The following is a 19709-nucleotide window of genomic DNA, read 5'->3' on the forward strand; positions in this document are numbered from 1 at the left end:
TCAAGAGCTGAAGAAAACAATATACAACTGTTTTCGCAGGCTGAGTTGCACTTGTCATGACTGTAAACTGTGACTTGGCTTTGTAAAATTTGGTTTAATAACCACAGCAAATTGGGAATAAATATGAGATGGTAATAAAAAAGTAAACTTACCACTCAAAGTCAGCCTCTGTGCATTCACAGGGGCCCGATGTCATCGACACAGAGTACATCTTTCCCATAACGCACCTGGATGTGGGCTTCAGTTTTCGGTAGATTCTTTTCACTCCCATGAGGCACGGTTCACCCTGTGGCCCCCATTTTAAAAGAGAACCGAGAGGAAAGTCACACAGAGAGACTTTTAAAAAATGAACTGCTTTTGTAGCACTTTCCACCATAAATAATTTACACACTGCAACCAACCATGTGTGCATTTCACTGTGTGAAAAGCAGTGTTTCCTTGCTTTACTTCAGCTTGGTGTGCATTCCTGTTTAACAACTATTCACAGGCTCATGCTGTGTGGTATGCTAAACTCAACAATGTTCCTCCATTGCAAGTGTCACACTGGAGAATGTGTTGCTTGAGTACTTTTTTTAGAGATTTTTTGTGATATTGAGATGAATGATTAAGAAGGAGCTTCAGTCACAAATGCTGCCAGCACCCATTCCATTTTTAGCCACATATCCCTGCATAGGAAGTGAATACAAAATCAGTTGGAGTGTAAAAAAAGATGAATACCAACCTGTTTCACTGCTTCTTCCAACCTATGCTGCTTTTCTGTTCATTATCAAAACCTTCTGCCTTTGTGCATTAGGTGTCAGTAGTGAGATGTTTAAAAACTCTGGCTGTATCCACAAATAGACCTCCAGTTCCTGAAATGTCCTTAACTTTCCCAGCGGTCTTAAAACACAAATACTGTCTTCTGTTCAGAGATTGTGTTCAGCACATTTTTGTGGCAGAGGACCTACACCCTGTCTACGTACAAGTCAACATTTAGGCAGGTTAGCCCTGTAATTGGCTTGGACTCTTGTCGTCTTCCATGTTATATGTTTTGATCATTAGACTGCTATGAGCATATGGGCGTCTAAACCCATTACAGGACTGGGCCATGAATAAAGGCATATTTTAAACTTCTTGCTCAGCTTCAGATCTGGCAAGATTGAGGGGTTTTTAGGCAGGTTTAATGTATGCAAGGGAGCAGGGTGGGTTCACTCAAAGCATCAGCAGGAATAGGTATAGAATCTGCATAAATTCTCTGGGAGCTGAGAGACATCCAGATTTAGTCCACTCACTACACAGCCAGTCTAAAAGCCGAGATGGTTAGCCCCTGATGATGAAGCCAAACTCTAAGAGGCAGTGTTACAGAGACGATGATCTCCACAGACCTTTGCTTATTTAATTTCCCATGTAGGAATTGACACCTTACTTTGTAATTATAGCTAATTAAGTTGAAACTGTTTATGAAGCTGAATGGAGGTGCATCCATGAGCTACAAGTGCTGATATCAAACACATTGGGTGCATCTGAAATTAATCCCCATGTGCTACCTAGGGCACTAAATTTCCTGTTCCTGTTTTTCACTTTATTCTAGTTTTGTTAATCATATGTTTCCTGTTTTTTGTATGGTGTCCTATCATATTTTGTTTGATTATTGTGGAGAGCAATGTCAGTGTGGAAAAGTGGAAAAGTGTAAGACAGCCTGTCTTCAGCTGCAACACAAATTCAAGTTCAAATGCAGTTTCAATCCAACAGCAGCACTTAATGGTTATGCTTAACCTTCAAAATGTCACTGAAACGGATATAAAAATTACCAGCCTTGTGGACGTCTGCTGCTACATGTAAGGGAGGCTTCTTCTGCATATTTGTGCCCTGGTGATCAGTGACCCATGTCCGTGGTGCTCAATGAAATTTTCTTTTGTATCATTTTTTAAATTAGGTTTAACATAATGTCTGGTAACACACAATGAAGCATTTTACAGTAGGAGGCCTATGTAACAACCATACATAACCCTTATCTATTCCCTGGCATATAACAAATACTAATGGATAACATATATACGTATAATATATAAGTATATAGTGTATATATAAGTAAAGCTGGTATTTGAAATACAGAAAGACTGATCATTCAGGGATTGATAAATAAATAAATCAAAAATTAATTAAAAATATAATATAATATAATATACAAACAATTAAAATTGTGATGCATTACGTGCTTTGATGGCAGTTTGATCCAGAATGTCATATTACATCAAAAGCATACAGATCTCATTTTAGACTACATGTTCCATTTCAGTTTTAGATGGAGATTTTCTACCAACTGGGTGAAAAAAAAGAAAAAAAAAAAAGAAAGTGTGATAAACAAGTCTAGTCTTTCTGTGCTGGCATAGAGCATACCTGGTTGTGCAGGTGCCATGTCTGATAATCCGCCTCTGTACACCTCCTGTTGAAGATGGACCTGAAGTCGATTTTCACCAGCTGCCACTCTGAGCGATGACTGACGTGGCCAAATATCCTGGAAAATAGCCACACATGCTGCTGCTGCTTGTTACATACAAAATATGCTACAGATAATGATCACTTTGAAATGGTGTTAAGAGATAAAGGCTGTTGATATGCAGTATTTTTCTTACTGTCAGAAAACCCCACAATAGGCCAGAAACAAAAATTAGCTGTTTCTCCCAAAGTATTGCCTGTGTATCAAAAGTCTGATAGACCTTACTCCTCTGTGCTACAGAGTTCCATTTTTGTCCAGAAATTATTAAAAAAAAAACAAAACAAAACAAAAAAACAACAGAGAGCCATGCTGTTGTACTGGATGACACATGAACATGAACACAATAGGTTGTTTAATTTTATCCAATAATCACTGGTCCCGGTGCTGTAAATATTCACAAGAAAACCAAATGTGTTATAATGTGCTGTATGACCATCTCACTAGCAATTCTGATGGTGTATACTGGCACCTTAAAGTACTAGTGGGGTTGTGTGAGGTACTTAACTATAGTCAGTCTATTATCTGCAGTAGATTTGGATCAGCAGTCTGCCAGTTTAAAGAATCAGCTGGGAGCACCAGCATAGATGCTGAACAATGTACTGCTGTGGACGGGGTCCGTAAAAAAAAAACACTACAGCCACCATAAAAATGCCCACAGAAAAACAAAAACAAAAAAATAACAGTTGAAGTGTGCTATATTTTGACTATTTTCTCCACTTTATCTTGCCATCAAACAGCCCTTTATTTTTTTGGAACTATAGTTTGTGAACTGTTGAACAACTGCATTAGTACGCACAAGTGCACCTACAGCTCACACTGTATTACTCCACAGATCAGCTGTTTGAGTCAGATGGGGCTAAGCACTTGTGCATAGGAATACAACAGTGTAATGGTTGAAAAATGTAGTTCCAAAGGAAAGGGATATTTGATGGTAAGATAAAGAGGTGAAAATATTTAAACTATAGTGTACACGGGGCGGCCCGGTAGTTGAGCAGTTAGGGCGCACACCATGTGTGAGTGCAAGACGCTCTTAGCAGGCAGTCACCGGTTTTACTCCTGATCGGTCTGACTCTTTCCTGCATGTCATTCCCCTCTCTCTACCCCCTTTCTTGTCAGTCTCCACTGATCTATCATAAAGGCACAAAAAGCACCCCCCCAAAAAAAAAATATATATAGAGTGTACACAAGGTAACTTTAGTCAGTTGTGCCCCCTGACGAAGCACTTGTTTTGGTCTGAGCTGCTGTTGGTCCACTGCAACATCTAGTGGCCGTCACAATTGTTCACAGAACCTTTAAGATAATTTTTGCATTTTACTGAGGAGTCAGTGTCGGGAAACAAGAAATATCAGAAGAGAGGGGTGTGATAAAGCGCCTTACAAGATTGTGGTTATGGCTCTGGTCTTTACATGGGATTCCTCAAGAGTAAAACATACAGAGAAGAGCCATCCTAATCCTTAAAGATAGAACCTGAAATATAATGCCTAGTCTTTACATCTTTAATGTTTTTGTTTTTGTGGAGTAAACTTGAACTGATATGCTTTTATTTATTTCTTCTGAAGGTTTAAGGTAATCAGAATGAATATCCATATTTGCAATGGTCAAAAACAAAAACAGGATCCAAGGTTATGAGACTAACCAGATAAATATTCCATCTCCAGCTAAATTGAGGGGTGTGTTTCTCTGCACTGACCCCCCTCACCATTCATACAACAATATATTTATCACAATCAATCTGTCAATTAGCTTTCAAGGCACCCGACCATGACAGGCACTTACTGTAAAAATGAGTACAAATTGAAGACAAAACAGTGTATGATGGTATTATGAAAACCAATAGTGTGTTCTGTCAGCTGAGAGGATGTGTGCTCGAGAACATATTCTCAGTGCAAACCTGCCAACGTTGTCTTTACACTGCCCCTTTACCCTTAAGCTCTTTTTCTTCTTGTTGAATATTCCTGTGCATATTTCTGTTCTCTGTGCCCCTCTCTGTCTCTCCAGCTGTGCCCTATCACTTTCCTGTAGAGCTGACTACAGAGCAACTGTCAGTTTGTCATTTACGGCAAGTGTCATGAAATGCTCATGTAATGACTGTTGAAACCCTTTGGTAACATGTCCCAGAGTCCTCTTCTGCAATCAGGAAATTGTGCTGCATCATAGCCTCATGCAAACACTTCAGTTTTGGGCTATTCTAATAATATATGTGAAATATCACAAAAGGAATCTTCATAAATCTGGTTTCTGAGGACATACTAAATCAAGCTCACTGCTCTTCCCACTTTTTAATGCTGTTAAAAAGAAATAAATAAATAAATGAACTAGTTTCATGTCTGTTTTTTCAGGCATTTTTGATGATTTTCCTTCATATTCTTAAAATGGATAGTAATGTTGTCACTTGCTGCCAAAGCATTGATCTCCTGTGATCATAATCTGGAGTGAGCCAGTTTTGATGTTGGGTAGACCTTGAGAGACATCTTTTTTATTAATGAAAATGAAAACAGGCAGTCAGGAATGCTGAATCGAGCAGGCTTAAATATAGATGCATACAGCACAAGCTTGGGCTTAGGAAGAGGAGAGCATGCACGCACACGTATTTGTACAGCTCTCTTTGTGATGACACTCATTGACATGATCCATTACCAAGCCCCTTACCCTAACCTTCCCAATGTTAGCAATAATAACTCTGATTACTAGTCTAGAAGAAATGTTGCGAGTAAACTTCGTTCCTTCACTCGCCAAGAGTGGTGGAACACATCTCTCTTGTTTTACTTCTATTTCTATCACTTCTTTTCTTCTACTGAAGTTAGTGTGCTAACCAACTAGCCCCATCCTGGTCAACCTATCTCATCACTTTCTGATACAGAGTCACTGCAGTGTCCCATCTGCCCTGAAGAAGTACTGCTGCTCAGAGGGCGTATTCTAACCTATTGTATTATAAGGACAAAGATAGCCCAAGCTCTCACCATGACTGGCAAGTAACCATCTGTTAATTCCAATGTTGGCTATGTAGCAATAGCATAACTTACAAATAGCTCAATCAACCATCACAACTGAATGCCTTACCCTAACCTACTTCTAACCCTGACCCTAAAACCAAATCTGAAACCCTCAAATAAGCCTTTGAAGGTGTATCAGAAAGTGAAAATGTCCTCACTTTCGCAAAAGGTTGCAGGCACACAAACACACAAGGCCAGTTTTTGTTACTTTGATTTTTCAGCGTGATTGAGAGATTTCCATGTTGACAAATATTTAGCACTCACGTCATGATGAGAGTCTCTTCCCCAGGCTCTCCCAGCACCCCATCCACAAACAGAGGCATGTTAGTGAAGCTGTACTTGTCCCACTGCCGTCCTTCATCAAAGCTCAACCTGGGAACACAAACAGCCATTGCACAAGGGACCAGTGCTAATCCCCTGACTGTGTGCACAAGCTAATGACCTCAAGAGCTGTCTAACAACTTTATGTCATATTCAGTGCAAGGCTGAATGCTCAGTGAACACTGATCAGTGGAAGCTAGAGACATTATAAGTTCAAACACATAAAGGTGAAATTGAATGACAATTGTCAAAGCAGAATTTTCCATTGTTGGAGGGTTTTCTAACCAGAATAATATTGTCCCCCAGTTTGAAGAAAAACTCTTGCCTTTGTTTGATTAACTTAAGACTTGGAGCTTCCTCTGAGGGAATTAGTCCTGCTGTGACAAATGGCCTCTGTGTCATAATGACTCACCACAGGTGTCGGATGGGAAGTGGAGTGTGTCTTATTGCAACTAAAGCACCTCCTTGGTCGAGATAGAGGACTGCATACTCCTCATTGAAGATCTGCAAGGGCAAAAAAAAAAAACAGAATGCTCACCCTGCAATGGCTTGTTACACATGTGTAAGTTCAACACGTCTGAACACACCCATTCTGTCTCATTCAAGTAAACAAATCCATAATATGCACACAGTAGCCATCACAGTTAGATTGCTACATCAGGGTCTGAATAATTACTTTTTCATTGCTGTTTAATTAGAAACACACCCCATAAATTGAAAGTGGCAGGATCAAGTGAGGTAAGTGCCACCCACCTGCGCTGTATGCAGGCACTGACACAAATTACTCTTACGATGTCATTTGATCATCAGCAGTGAAAAACACTGGCTAGTATGAGGGTTAAAAGGCTTTGATAAAATCAGGGACAGTGAGTGATGAGGACAGGATGACACTGAGGTCAATCAGTCACTGCAGGTCATGGGGTGGCCATTTTAGTTTGTTTAAGAGTCAACTAGGGACATCATTGGAAAAAAATTAATCATCAAGTATGAGACTTGATGAATTATTTTTTTTCTGTAAAATCAGTAATATATTTGCTCTAGTATTCATGTGTGTATATATGCAAGAACCCTATCTCAGCCAACAACAGTAACTTAGCAGACCACAATTAACATTTAAATTAATTGAAACTAGTTAGCCTAGAATGATGGGTCCTCCCAAATACTCAGTGTTGTAGAGGAGGAGACAAATTAAATCCCAATTAAAAAATGAGGGCTTGTAAGAAAAGGAGAAAAATATCTTGCCACAGTGATGCAATGGTTAGCACTGTTGCCTCACAGCAAGGATGTTCTGTGTATCAATCTGACTGCCACCTAAGGCTTTTCTGTGTGGAGTTGCATGTTCCCATCGTGCCTTCGTGGGTGTTTCCTTTGGTTACTCCAGCTTCCTCTCACAATTCAAAGAAACAGATACTACATTAATTAGCAACTCTAAATTGCCTGTAGGTGTGCATGTGAGGGTGAATGACTGACTGTCGCTATAGTCATGTTCACACTTAATATTCACCTTGGGTGAGCCCATCACAAGTGCACAACTCTTAAGTACAGGTGTAAATGGACCCAATGCAGGAAGGACACATTGAGATCCAAATGCGTCACTTGCTGGGCTGCATATGGCCACATTCTTTTAGCAGTGCGTCACATAACTGTGTCCTGGGCCATTCTGAAGGACCACCTTTTCATCTGATGTCCACTGTGTAAGCAGAAGTATGCACTAATTTTCCAGTGGCATCATATTGAACAACAGGCAAAATGGGTTCTTATGGAAAATAGCAGACAGTAAATTTGAAAATGCCATAGAAATAATTTATGTGTGCATCATTTGAATTGGTTTGCCTGCAGCATGCTTGGGAATAGACCCAGTCCGTATTGTTTTAATTTCTTCTACTTCTTCTAATTTCCAGCAGAGTCAACACAGGACATGCATTGTTGCCTCCCACTGGTTAAAACAAAAAGGACTGGTCTTTGCAAATGAAAATGTTGTAATTGTTTAGAGCAGGAAAGTGAGATCCAGTCACATTTGGTGATGCCTGTGAAGACACTTTCTAGTGCCAGTTGTGAACTGATATGCTTAGAGGTGTCCACTTATTGGATCCCCCAAGATGCATGTTAATGCCCAATGTGAATGGGGCCTATATGTCAGCCCTGTGATAGACTGGCAACCTGTCCAAAGTATGCCCCACCTCTTGCACAGTGTCAGCTGGTATTGGCACCAACAACTCCCCAAACCATCAAAGGATAAACAGTATAGCTAATGGATGGGTGGAATGTCTTTAGCATATGTCTGATGTTTTCCAGTCAGAAGGACACCAGAAAAGATGACAGCGTGTCTCCTAGCAAAGTTGGCACTCTAGTGTCAGTCAACTCCTGCCATGAGAAACGTCTATCCAAGCTTAAAGGTTGTTGGGTTTCCACAAATATTTCCAAAAATCTATTTTATTATATTCTGAAAAATGTAATCATATGCACAACAGCTGCAGTGTCATTGTAGTTTTACTTGTACATTTCAAAATTAAATGAGGATAATTAAAATTTTAACAGTGGGGCATTATTACAAATAAATAAATAAATAAATAATAAAAATAAAAGTTCACTCACCTGTCTCCATGTGTTTCCTGCATCTGAGGTGATATACACACTGACATTGGTGGTGGTCAGCTCTGAACCAACTGAGCCTGGAGGTGCAGCAGAGATTCATAGACAGAAGACAAACTGCAGTAAGTTTTTGAGGTACAGAAACAGTATAATATGGATACTGGAAATCAATTCTAGTTGGGACCAAATAAATCCCAAATTTTAAAAAGAGCCTTTGGACCAGCATTGGTGATACAGGTGATACAGGCCTGCAGCTGCAGACTGGAGCGGTAATTACAGTGCTCCTGAAGATCTACAGTGCATTGTGACATTTGCCCATACTCCTAAATTAACCAATAAATCTAGATTACTGTATTCATCTTTCAGCAGACGTGACCATATTAAGACAAGCTTTCTCAGTGCTGTGCAGATTGCTGCACTTGCTTTAATTTAGCCTGTAATTGGTGCCAGGTGGTTAAACACAAAGCTGGAAAGTAATGTGAGTGTTTCAGAGGCATGGTTGCCTCCTACTCTGAACCTTCCTTGGGAAACAATTTTCTTCACAATCCCAACATTTTGAGAGCAACCTAACAGCAGCTGATAATCTTGATTTTGTTGACCTCCTGTGTTTGATGTTTTCAACTTGCTGCAGTGATGGCCCAAGTGTTCAGTAAAGTAAAGGTTTTCACGAACTTGCTGTTAAGGTACTCTGCAAAGACCAAGTTAGCACAGTTGAGCTTGAACACACCCCCCTCGCATATTCAAAAAATACATTTCAACCCAGACACATAGCTCTGTCAGAGTGTTGCTCCAGTGTCCCCCTCTCTCTCTGAGATCCATGCTATAGACGAACACATTGTACTTAGCTGTCATCCAGACTTAATAGAATTGTAGTTACTCTCATTTCAACATCTACACCTGCTGCATATTGCTTGCAATTTCATAACTGTATTCTTAACAACAGGCTAAAAGCAGTCTCAGCAACTATAGTCCCATGAAGTCTCCCACTTTCACAGAATTACTTGATTCTCTACTTCTACTGAACTACTGCTGCAATGAACATTACAGACTGGGAATAGAAACATTTGGTGGGATAATTAATTAACTGTACACAGTACTTGTGCCCATCTGAGCGCCCATGGGCATGTTGGTCTTAAAATTAGGCATGGTTTTTAGACTGTTAAAATAGAGCTCTCAGTGTCAATTCACTTTTTAAAGGAAAATTCCATTCTTCTTGACATTTTTTTTTGCTGGCACCTACTTGGCCTATGTTATCCCATATCCCATATTTGTTAAATAACTTGTTAGAAATGAAAATAAATAAATACAAAAAAAAAAGTTTTTTACAACTCAGGTCTTAAAAAAACACTGTGTTACAAAGTAACAGTCTGTCACAAATAAAATGTATTTTACCTTGTGTGGAGGATGCTGACACTCTGGCCATATGGTGAGATACTGTCTTAAACTTTATATTTTACCTCTCGGATATTCTACTAAATAGAAAAATCAGAATCAGAATCAGAATCAGAATCAGTTTTATTGCCAAGTATGTTTTCACATACAAGGAATTTTTTCTGGTGATTGGTGCAATTGATCAGCAACAGTGGGGCTCTCTAGCCTTGTTGATGAGGCTAATAGCAGATGGGAAGAAGCTATTTTTGTGGCGAGAGGTTTTGGTCCTGAAGGACCGCAGCCTCCTGCCAGAGGGGAGTGTCTCAAAGAGTTTGTGTCCAGGGTGGGAGGAGTCAGCTACAATCTTCCCTGCACGCCTCAGAGTCCTTGCGGCGTACAGGTCCTGGAGGGATGGAAGATTGCAGCCAATCACCTTCTCCGCAGAGTGGATGATACGCTGCAGTCTGTTATTGTCCCTCTCCGTGGCAGCAGCGTACCAGATGGTGATGGAGGAGGTGAGGATGGACTCAATGATGGAGGTGTAGAAGTTCACCATCATAGTCCTTGGCAGGTTGAACTTCTTCAACTGCCTCAGGAAATACATCCTCTGCTGAGCTTTTTTGATGAGGGAGCTGATGTTCAGCTCCCATTTGAGATCCTCTGTGATGGTGGTACCCAAGAAGCGGAAATGCTCCACGGTAGCCACGGGGGAGTCGCACAGGGTGATGGGGGTGGGTGGGGCTGGGCTCTTCCTGAAGTCCACTATCATTTCCACTGTCTTCAGAGCGTTTAGCTCTAGGTTGTTCTGCCTGCACCATATATACCGATATGTTACTGCTTTGTTTTATACTGACTGCTGACTTTCTTAACCTAGACTGTTGTAGGTGTTTGTTAAGTAGTGTCCTTAATTAATGTATGTTAATTGTAATTCATCTTATTGCAGTAAAATGTATTGGAAATTAAAAATGGGACAGAATATTATATTGTCAGTCTTGTCAACCCTAGTCCAGTCTATTGTTTACATTGTCATTAAATTGACTGACTGCTTTACTAATACCCAGCAAATTGTTATCTTTGTTTTTCAGATTGAAATTAATGCAGTGCAAGTTCTGCAAGTTCACTCACGCCGTTGAAGCTGTTCTGCTGAAACACTATCGACTGCATCACAGAGGCTCAACCTGGCCTTGCATCCACAGGGACTGCTGTTGCACTTTCAGAACCATTAGTGCTTTGAAATCACATCTTTCAAGATTACACAGGACTGTCCCCAGGCAAGAGAACTTATCATTTCAGTGCTGGTTGTGTGAATACAAGGACATTTGCTGTAAAAAGAAAATATTAATTCATTTGCATCATCACCTTAGACGCAAAGAGATAGTGTGTTGCCCATTTGTGGGGTGCAGCTTCGAAACCAACCGCCTTAATAGTTTTACTGGACATACATCACGGAATCATAAAAACCATAATCTGAGAGATTTTCTGACACCAGTCAGAGCAGTTAGTGATTTTCAGTCTAATGACACAAACCAGCCATGGTAATGTTGATCCTGAAGCTGGGTTTTCTTTGACAAGTTGTCCTAGATTGGATTCCACAGAAAAAGGTGAACCCGATCATATACAGAATGTAGACTCCGAAATACTTCAGCACAAATTAGCTTCCCTTTTTCTTCGTATGCAATGTCTGCTACATGTGTCGAAACATGCAATACAGGCAATTATAGAAGAATTTAATGATATTTTGTCCCTTTCCAAGTTTCATACAACTGAAATTCTCAAAGAGGTTTTTGCAAAACATAATATTGAGGTTGAGGAAGAAATTATTCAAGAGATAAGTAACAGTGTGTTTGACAAAAATCCCGTACTTGTTACTACATCAGAAAAAGGTACATTATCAACAGATTATAGGAGAAACAGATATTTCAGGGAGCATTTCTCCATCATTGAACCAACTGAGTTATTGTAAGACCGGACTTCAAAAAAAGCCTTTGTTTATGTTTCCGTGAATCAGGTTATTGAGCTTTTATTGAACAGAGCAGAGTTTCTGGAAAAACTTGTTTTCAGTGAAGAGTCTACTCCAGGGTTTTACAAGACTTTTCAAGATGGTTCTTACTTTAAACAAAATGAACATTTTGGAGAACAGGAGCTGTCTATTTCACTAGCTCTCTATATAGATGATTTTGAATTGTGTAACCCATTAGGCACATCGAAGAAAATTCATAAGATTACTGCTCTTTATTGGGTTATTCTTAATTTGCCCTCAAAGTTTCGTTCCACTTTACACTCAATTCATCTAGCTCTTCTTGGAAAGACTAGTGATGTTAAGCAGTTTGGTTATGAAAAGTTTCTCAGTCCCTTACTTAAGGATTTAAAGTCACTGGAACAAACAGGGGTCTTTGTGCAAACTCTTAATAACTATGTAAAAGGTTCTGTATTTTGTGTCTGTGCGGACAATTTAGGAGCTCATGCACTTGCCGGCTTTCAGGAAAGTTTCAATGTAAAGAATTTCTGTAGATTTTGTGTAACAAATCGAGGTGAAATAGCAACTACTGCAATTTCTGATTTTCAGCTACACTCCAGAGAGCAGCACAATACATTTCTGCTACAGCTTAATAATGAAAATGTTCCACATGTAAATGGTGTTAAAAGTGAATGTGTTTTAAGTAAGCATCTGTCATATTTTCACCCTGTCACTGGTTTTCCACCAGACATATTGCATGACTTTTTTGAAGGTGTTATTCCTGTTGAACTGTCTTTGTGTCTGAAAAAGTTTATTTCAAAAAGGCTATATTACTTTGGACAGACTGAATAGCCTAATCACTTCATTTCCTTACAAATATTCAGACAGGGTGAATAAACCAAAGGCAATTTCTAAATCAAATGTTGAAAAGGGTAACATAGGTGGCAATGGCCATGAAAATTGGACCCTGTTACGATTTCTCCCTCTTCTCATTGGAAAGAGCATACCAGAGCAAGAACCTGCATGGGAAATGCTGATGGACCTCAAAGAAATTGTTGAGATTGTTGTCTCACCTGTTTTTTCAGAGGAAATATTGCACTACTTGGAGATCAAGTTGTCTGATCACAGAAGGCTGCTCACAGACACTTTTCCTGATTTTAGCTTGCGTCCAAAGCACCACTTTGCTGAACATTATCCTTACCTTCTACGCTGCTTTGGGCCATTGGTGGAATTATGGACAATGAGGTTCGAGTCAAAACATAGCTTCTTCAAGAAGATTATGCATGATGTTCAAAACTTTAAAAATGTACTCCTCACGCTGTCCTTAAAACACCAGCAGATGATGGCATGCCAGTTTGATAGTCAGACTCTTTTCAAGCCGATGTTACATGTGGAGAAAGTAACTGACATCAAAACAACTTCTTTGGACGCTGCCCTGCACACAGTGATTAAGAGAAAGTATCCACATCTTGAAACTGTGTCCCTTTCTAAAGACATTTATTTTCATGGGACCCGATATGTGGAGGGTATGATTCTTTCATCTGGACACTGCAGTGGACTGCCAGAATTCAATAAAATCGTGATCATAGTAGTTGACCCTGAAAAAGTAGCCTTTGTTGGCAAAAAACGCACATCATGGTACCTTGAACATTTTAGGTCTTTCGAGCTTGTGGAGAGCATCTATGCAGACATTGACATTTTTGATCCTCAGGCTCTCAATGACCATTATCCATTGGTTGCATACACAGTGGGAGGGAAGGTGCTGGTGACTCCAAAAGTGTGCCTGCTCCATTGAAGTGACACAGAATGGTGAGTGAACTCTGATTACACGTTATATAGACAAAACTATGTTGCTCTCACTCACATTTTCACCCTTTCTCTCATTCAAACGAGATGCTGTCACAGCTTGTCTGTCATTTTATTTTTGAAAGATTTTCTGTATGTGTTTCTGTTAGTTTTACTTCCTGTGTTTTCCCTCCTGAGTTGATTTCCTGATTTGTTTCACATGTGTCTTGTTTCATTCACCTGTGTCCTGTTTGCAATCACCCCTTATTTGTGTGTTTAGGTTTGGTTTTCAGTGCAGTCTTTGTTGGATCCTTTTGTAAGTTGTGTGTTTTTTGGCTGCACCAGCTTGCTCTGCCTAAGGAGACATCTGCTTTTTTTTGTCAATATCTGATTTGCTTGTTAGAAGCACATATCTCATTTATTATAATGATTTGCAGGTAGAATACAGTGCAAGACTTTGCTACATTGTTTATGAATTTAACTTTCAAGTAATTGTCTTGAAAGTCTCTGCAACCTGACCCCTCTGTGTTTTGTCCTTGTTTCTTGTGACACAGGCTGGATTATTGCTGCTGGTGAAAATCTCCCCAAGAATGTCCCGTAAAGTGGCACTTCCTGAAGTACCTGAATCAGTTGAACAGTTGCAAAACATTCTTCAGGAAAATCTTCAACTTCAAGGCAGCTTCACACTACAATATGAGGACCCAGACTTTAACAATGCTCTCTGTAATTTAATTGACATCCATGAGTTGCCACCTGAGCGTGCCATCTTGCACATTCTTTGGGATCAGTCTGCACTTGTTAAGCAAGAGTCAGACTCTGTTGATTCAGTGTCTTCCCTGGACACAGCCAGTTTATCCAGCAGAGAGTCACTCCAGAGTCCCTCAGCTTTTATCAAGAACAATCTGCGAAGTGTATCAGAGTGGCCTTCACCTTTTCCCATCCCATCCTTCTCCTACGATGTGGAGTTGAAGTTGCGCAAAGGCAATGAGGCATATGAACAGACCAAGAAAGGTATCAGCCTAACAAGAGACATGAAGATACAGATTTTGGACAAGATTGCTCAGGTAGTTTTTGATGTGAAAGCATATCCTGATCAAGACCAGATTGAGTCAGTTGCTTCTGCTCTCATCAGTAGACACCCCTGCCTTCGGGAACTAGGCAGTGAAACAGGGTGTGATGGATGGAAAATGAGCATAAAATACAAGCTTGGCAATTACAGGTCCAAGCTGCGTTTGGCGGGCTGTATCGAGGTTAGCATTAACCAGAAAAAGAGGAGCTGTGAAGATGATGGTGCAAGTCCTTCTCTGAAGAGAGCAAAGTGAGGCGAGATCAACCATGTCCCTGACCATCCAGAAAACCACAATGATGGCTCACTGGAGGATGAAAGACTGGCTCTGGTTGAGGAGTTCAAGTGGAAGAAGAATAAGAATGTTGCACTCATCAGACAAAAGATGGAGCTGACTTTCTCCTTGAGGCGCAAGGAGATCGTGGAGCTGCAGCCTATGGTGTCAGAGGTTCTGGAACGGTGGCCTGCTCTGTTTTGTGAGGCAGAGGTGAGCAGGTGAACCAAGAATATATTGTGTTTATGATTTAGTCTTTTTTTTAAAAGTGAGTGGAAGAGTTGTGTTGATTACAATGCATATTTTAACATGAAGATGGTGTTGAAATTGTATAGAGGATTTAAATTTCCATTTCACACTTCAACAGATAATGGAAGAGTTTTATCGCATCACAAACAAGAACCTAATGGACAACTTCAGAGCAGCCCTTCATCAGCACACTTGGAGGCTCCTGAGATTCTATCGGGCGAGGAGGACAGCTTTTTCATCTGAGATGGATCAGATCCTTAACAGCCTGGATCAAGAGGTGAATTCTAGATGTAGTAATTTAATAGCTCTGAACATCATGGATATAAAAGGAATTTTGCCTTTTCTATGAAGCTGTAGTAGTAATTTTAGTTTGCAGTTGTTACAATGTTAAGTGATCCTTGTAGTGACAAACCCTCAAAATAAATGCATGTGTGTCTAAGGGACTGACATAATAGTACAAACAAGTAAACCAATTCAGGGAGTGGTTGATCAAATACATAAAATTACTGAGATGCAGTGGTTCTTGTTAAACAAAGGGTATCTTAATCTTTAAAAAATATCTTGCTCATTAGGGATCCTTTTCATAATGTTGTCAGACACTGATAATATAAGCCTTGTCAGTGACACAAAAAGCACTTACCCTTTAAAAGGAGTAAACCTTTGACGTGCAATCACCAGGAATTTTCTGCATATGGAAGAGGACAGCTGCTTGTATGTTTACTCTACTTTTATAGTTTTATCTTGTAATGTTTCATGCAACTCTTTGTTTCAGACATCTGACATCACTGCACATCGACAAACTGCAGCATTGAAGGGCCCTCCCTTGTATCTCCGTAACAGTCAGGAGAAGCTCTTCAGGAACTGTCTTGTGAGTGGTTATAAATATAAATTGTTATTATACTGTATTTAATGTTGACTTAAACCATTACCTCTCTGTCCTCCTTGTTCCCGTCATCTTTCCCAATATCAAGGGTGTCTTCAATAGTTGTACTGTCCTGGCTATGACTTGATGTAGCCTAATAGCGTAATTGCTTATTCTGATTCACAGGATTTTAATGACAAATATCTTGCACTTCATGTGTTGGTCTTTTCCTGTCTGTCAACATAAGGACACTGACCCCGAAGTGGAGCAGATGAAGGGCCTCATTGTGGGTATCCTCACTGTGTTGGAGGATGATGACAGCGCAGCTCCTCAAAATCTCTTGAGTGTTGCTGTTGTTGTGGAAGAAGAGATTGTCCTTCAAGATCTCCCTGACCTGCCAACTGCTTTTGCTTACCTCTTTGGACTGATCTATGCTTTAAACCTTAAGTACCCAAAAGATCTCAGGTACACATTTGAAACTGTTCAGAAGGTTTTCATGGAACTTGGTACAGACCTCTCTGCAAGAGTCAGATCCCTCAAAAACAAACTCCTTCAGTGAATCCACAAGTTAACTGACAATGTCAGATCTGGAATTGTTGACCTCTGAACACCATGTTAATTTACTCTTCCTGTTATTCACCCTCAACTCTGATGTACCTCGAACTCCCACTCTCTTACATTTGTTTTACACTTTATTAGGTTTTCCTTAAACATATTACATGTTAAGATTCAGTGTTTGTAAATTGTCACATAGTATTGAGCAGTGTTACAAAAAAAAAATTTGCTGATTATTTTGAGACCGGAAGTTCTGGCGCTCAGTGACCTTTAACAGATTTGAGATTCATAGTTGTGTATCATACTGGTTCTGTATGGTATTATATACATGACTCATTTTTGATATTTTGAGACCAGAAGTTATGGCACTCAGTAACCTTGTTAACAAATGTGTTAGATTCATAGTTTACACTGGTTCTGTATGGTCTTGGATATATGATTCATGCTTGATCTTTTATTCAAACTGGTTCTGTATGGTCTTGGATGTATGCAAGTTTGGAAGTATGCAATGTAGCGGAAGTTGACTGCTAGGACTTGGACAATTGGGTCCCATTAGTTTGCATTTACTTGGCCCTGTTGGAAGGGATTTGATGCTGGTACAGGTTAAATAAAACAAATGTTTTGAATGTACATGTTGCATCTGTAATTATTTATACATTTGATTAGAAGTTATTGGTATAAAATGATAAGGTAGTACAACTTACAGGAGAGTTAGCAGAATTAAGGATTAAAAGTTATTACCAAGTAAAATTATAAATTGGTACAACTTAGGGGAGAGTTGACAAAAATCTGAGTTCAGAGTTGAGCAAACTCAAAAGCAAAACTTAAAATATTTAGTTTAATTGCCTAACTTAAAATTTTATCGAAGTTTGTTGCCTTGAAATTTTGAGTTCACCCAACTTTTCTTTTTTTGCAGTGTGCTGGTTCCTAGTAAGGATTGGAACGTGGCTTGTGATTTATGATTGTTATCTAAAGGGGGACAGAGACAGAGGTGGAAAGATTGGTTGGTGTGTGTGTGTGTGCGCGCAGGGCTCACACCTTAGTGATAATCAGTCTTTTTGGTGTTACTTTTCCTATATAAGTAGAAACTTAAGTTATCAAATGTATGTAGTGGAATGGGGTACCCCGGTGTCTCTCATGGTAGGGTGTGTACCACAATGACTTAGTGCTAACCATGGCAGCCCAGATTCGAGTCCGACCCATGGCCCTTTGCTGCATGTTAAACTCTTGCTCTCTCACTCTGTGTCTATCTGAAAAAATGCAAAAAAACCCTAAAAAAAAAAAACTTTAAAAATTATGTAGTTGAGTAAGAGGTGCACATATTTCTTCTGAATTGTAGTTGAAACTGGAAACCTGTGCAAGCATGTGGACATTGCCCCTCAGATTTGAACCCCAGACTTTTTTTTTTTTTGCAGTTGAAACAAAAATTAATGCAATCAAGACATGAGTTATAATCACTCATTACATAGAAAAACTATATATTACACAATATTTGTTCATGACCAGCCTGTTACGTGCCTTCCTGTGGTCCTTATGCTGTTGGACTTGCAAATTCACCAATGAATTTTGTGAGTAAAATGCCATATCACCCTGTCACCCAGAAAAAATGGCCATAACCACCTAAATTAGGACCAGGATGTTAAAGAACTTAATTTTACCTAAAGGCCAGGCATTAATTCTCATGTGGGAGGTAAAGCCACTGTTGCATTGAAAAGTGTTGGTTATTTTACCAGGTAAATATTAATATTTCTTCTGTTTACTTTGATCATTTTGTTATTTGAATAATGACATTAAAGCTAACAAAATCAGTTTGTTTCTCTATTCCCACATCCCTGAAACCTGTTAAATTCACAATGTTTCACAAAGGTCTAGACACTAAAACTTTCAGCATGGCTTTCTCCAGACACCTGAGGCGTATGCCAATGTGTTATTGACAGTGCCAGTCCATGCGGGAGTAAATATCACTGAGGTGTGAATTCACCTGGGGGGTTGCTGATCTCATATTCCTCAATGTCTTTGTTTTTTCCACACTGAGTCAATGAAAACCTTTGCTGTTTGTCCTGTGTCATCAGGAACAGTGATGCTCTGAGAATTAAACCGTGAGGATTATATAGTTTTTGGTGGTCTGGCTTTCTGTTATGTTTTGTCATTTGCATCTGTTAATAGTTGAGGTGTTGTCAGATGCCTGTGGGAGTTGTATACTGATGCTGAAAAGGGACACACAATTGAAAACAGAGGACAAAAAAAAAAAAAAAACTGCAAACAGCTAAATGAAAATGCATAGAAGAACGCAGGGTTGAACGTTGCAGTGGAAACATCACTATGTTCAGTGCCAAGATTTTCAACTAAATGAAAGACAGATTTATTTTCTTCCTTTTCTGTCTAAGTAATTTTCATGGACTTTTTCTCTGTGAGTTAGCATATCACTATCAAATGCATCCATGTATGGAAAAAAAACTCAAAAAAGGACACAAATCGATTGTGAACACCATTAGCAATAAAAATGACTTGGAAAATACCAGATGGGTCCTTTGTTGTCCTCTAATGAATGAAATTCAGAATTCACTTAATTATCCCAACTGGATGCATTCAGTTAACATTCTTGTATATATTAACATTAAGTAATTGTTAATTGTAACTCTGGTTTAATTCAGAATTGTTAAAGGTCCCATATTTTACACTTTTCCTGTGTTTTATTTGAAGTTTTGATGTTCATAAGAAGATATTTTTGTGATTTTAAGGACCAAAACCTATTTCTATGTAGTTTTGCAGCTCCTCTCTCAGCCCTTTCTCTGGAGCTGTAGTAACACCAGGTCAGTGAGTGATCAGAAAACAGCCTCTCCTCTGATTGGCTGACTGTTTTCTGAGTGTGCGAATAAAAAAAACATGTTTCTTCATGGACTGAGCACTTTGATACTTTCACAGTATTAATTAAGCAACTACACCTGCTTTATAATGAAAACATTATGCAATATGTGACCTTGAAAAGCTATTTAAAAAAAACAAAACAAAACAAACAAACAAAAAAATGGGGCACCTGTTAGAAGTTTCTTTCTATCAAGAATGACAAAGAATGTATTTATTAATTAGGTAGATAAAAAAAAAAAAAAAAAAAAAAAAAAAAAAAAAAAAAAAAAAAAAAAAAAAAAACCCAGAACTCTAAGAAGAAAGAGAAAAGATAAACCTGTCACTCAAAAGAGATTCC

General features: G+C 39.2%; 2 protein-coding genes across 4 annotated transcripts in view; one reads left to right on the forward strand and one right to left on the reverse strand.

Moving 5' to 3' along the window:
* Positions 1–19709, reverse strand: part of sorcs1 (sortilin-related VPS10 domain containing receptor 1) — a 192621-nt gene that overhangs the window by 26371 nt on the left and 146541 nt on the right. The window contains exons 12-16 of the mRNA XM_071505419.1: positions 8389–8465; positions 6206–6297; positions 5737–5844; positions 2380–2497; positions 153–286 (exon numbers count right to left, since the gene is read on the reverse strand). Coding sequence (XP_071361520.1) covers positions 153–286; positions 2380–2497; positions 5737–5844; positions 6206–6297; positions 8389–8465 — 529 coding nt within the window. The remainder of the gene's footprint in view (positions 1–152; positions 287–2379; positions 2498–5736; positions 5845–6205; positions 6298–8388; positions 8466–19709) is intronic.
* On the forward strand, positions 10800–19706 carry LOC139636974 (uncharacterized). Of its 3 annotated transcripts, XR_011694503.1 has the most exons (6): positions 10800–11027; positions 13462–13522; positions 14053–15051; positions 15206–15364; positions 15860–15955; positions 16197–19706. XR_011694503.1 is itself a non-coding variant. In XM_071505422.1 (5 exons), the coding sequence occupies exons 3-5, from the start codon at positions 15209–15211 to the stop codon at positions 16506–16508; spliced, it is 564 nt and encodes a 187-aa protein (XP_071361523.1). In that variant the 5' UTR covers positions 13537–13935; positions 14053–15059; positions 15206–15208; the 3' UTR covers positions 16509–19706. The 3 variants fall into 3 exon arrangements, 2 of the variants coding, with proteins under 2 accessions (XP_071361523.1, XP_071361522.1); XM_071505422.1 differs by lacking the exons at positions 10800–11027; positions 13462–13522 and adding an exon at positions 13537–13935 and having other exon boundaries at positions 14053–15059; XM_071505421.1 differs by lacking the exons at positions 10800–11027; positions 13462–13522 and adding an exon at positions 13539–13935.

Source organism: Trachinotus anak, unplaced genomic scaffold (genome assembly GCF_046630095.1).
Source record: "Trachinotus anak isolate AG129_WGS33_773 ecotype Australia unplaced genomic scaffold, CSIRO_AGI_Tana_v1 ptg000019l, whole genome shotgun sequence".
Classification (NCBI taxonomy): domain Eukaryota; kingdom Metazoa; phylum Chordata; class Actinopteri; order Carangiformes; family Carangidae; genus Trachinotus; species Trachinotus anak.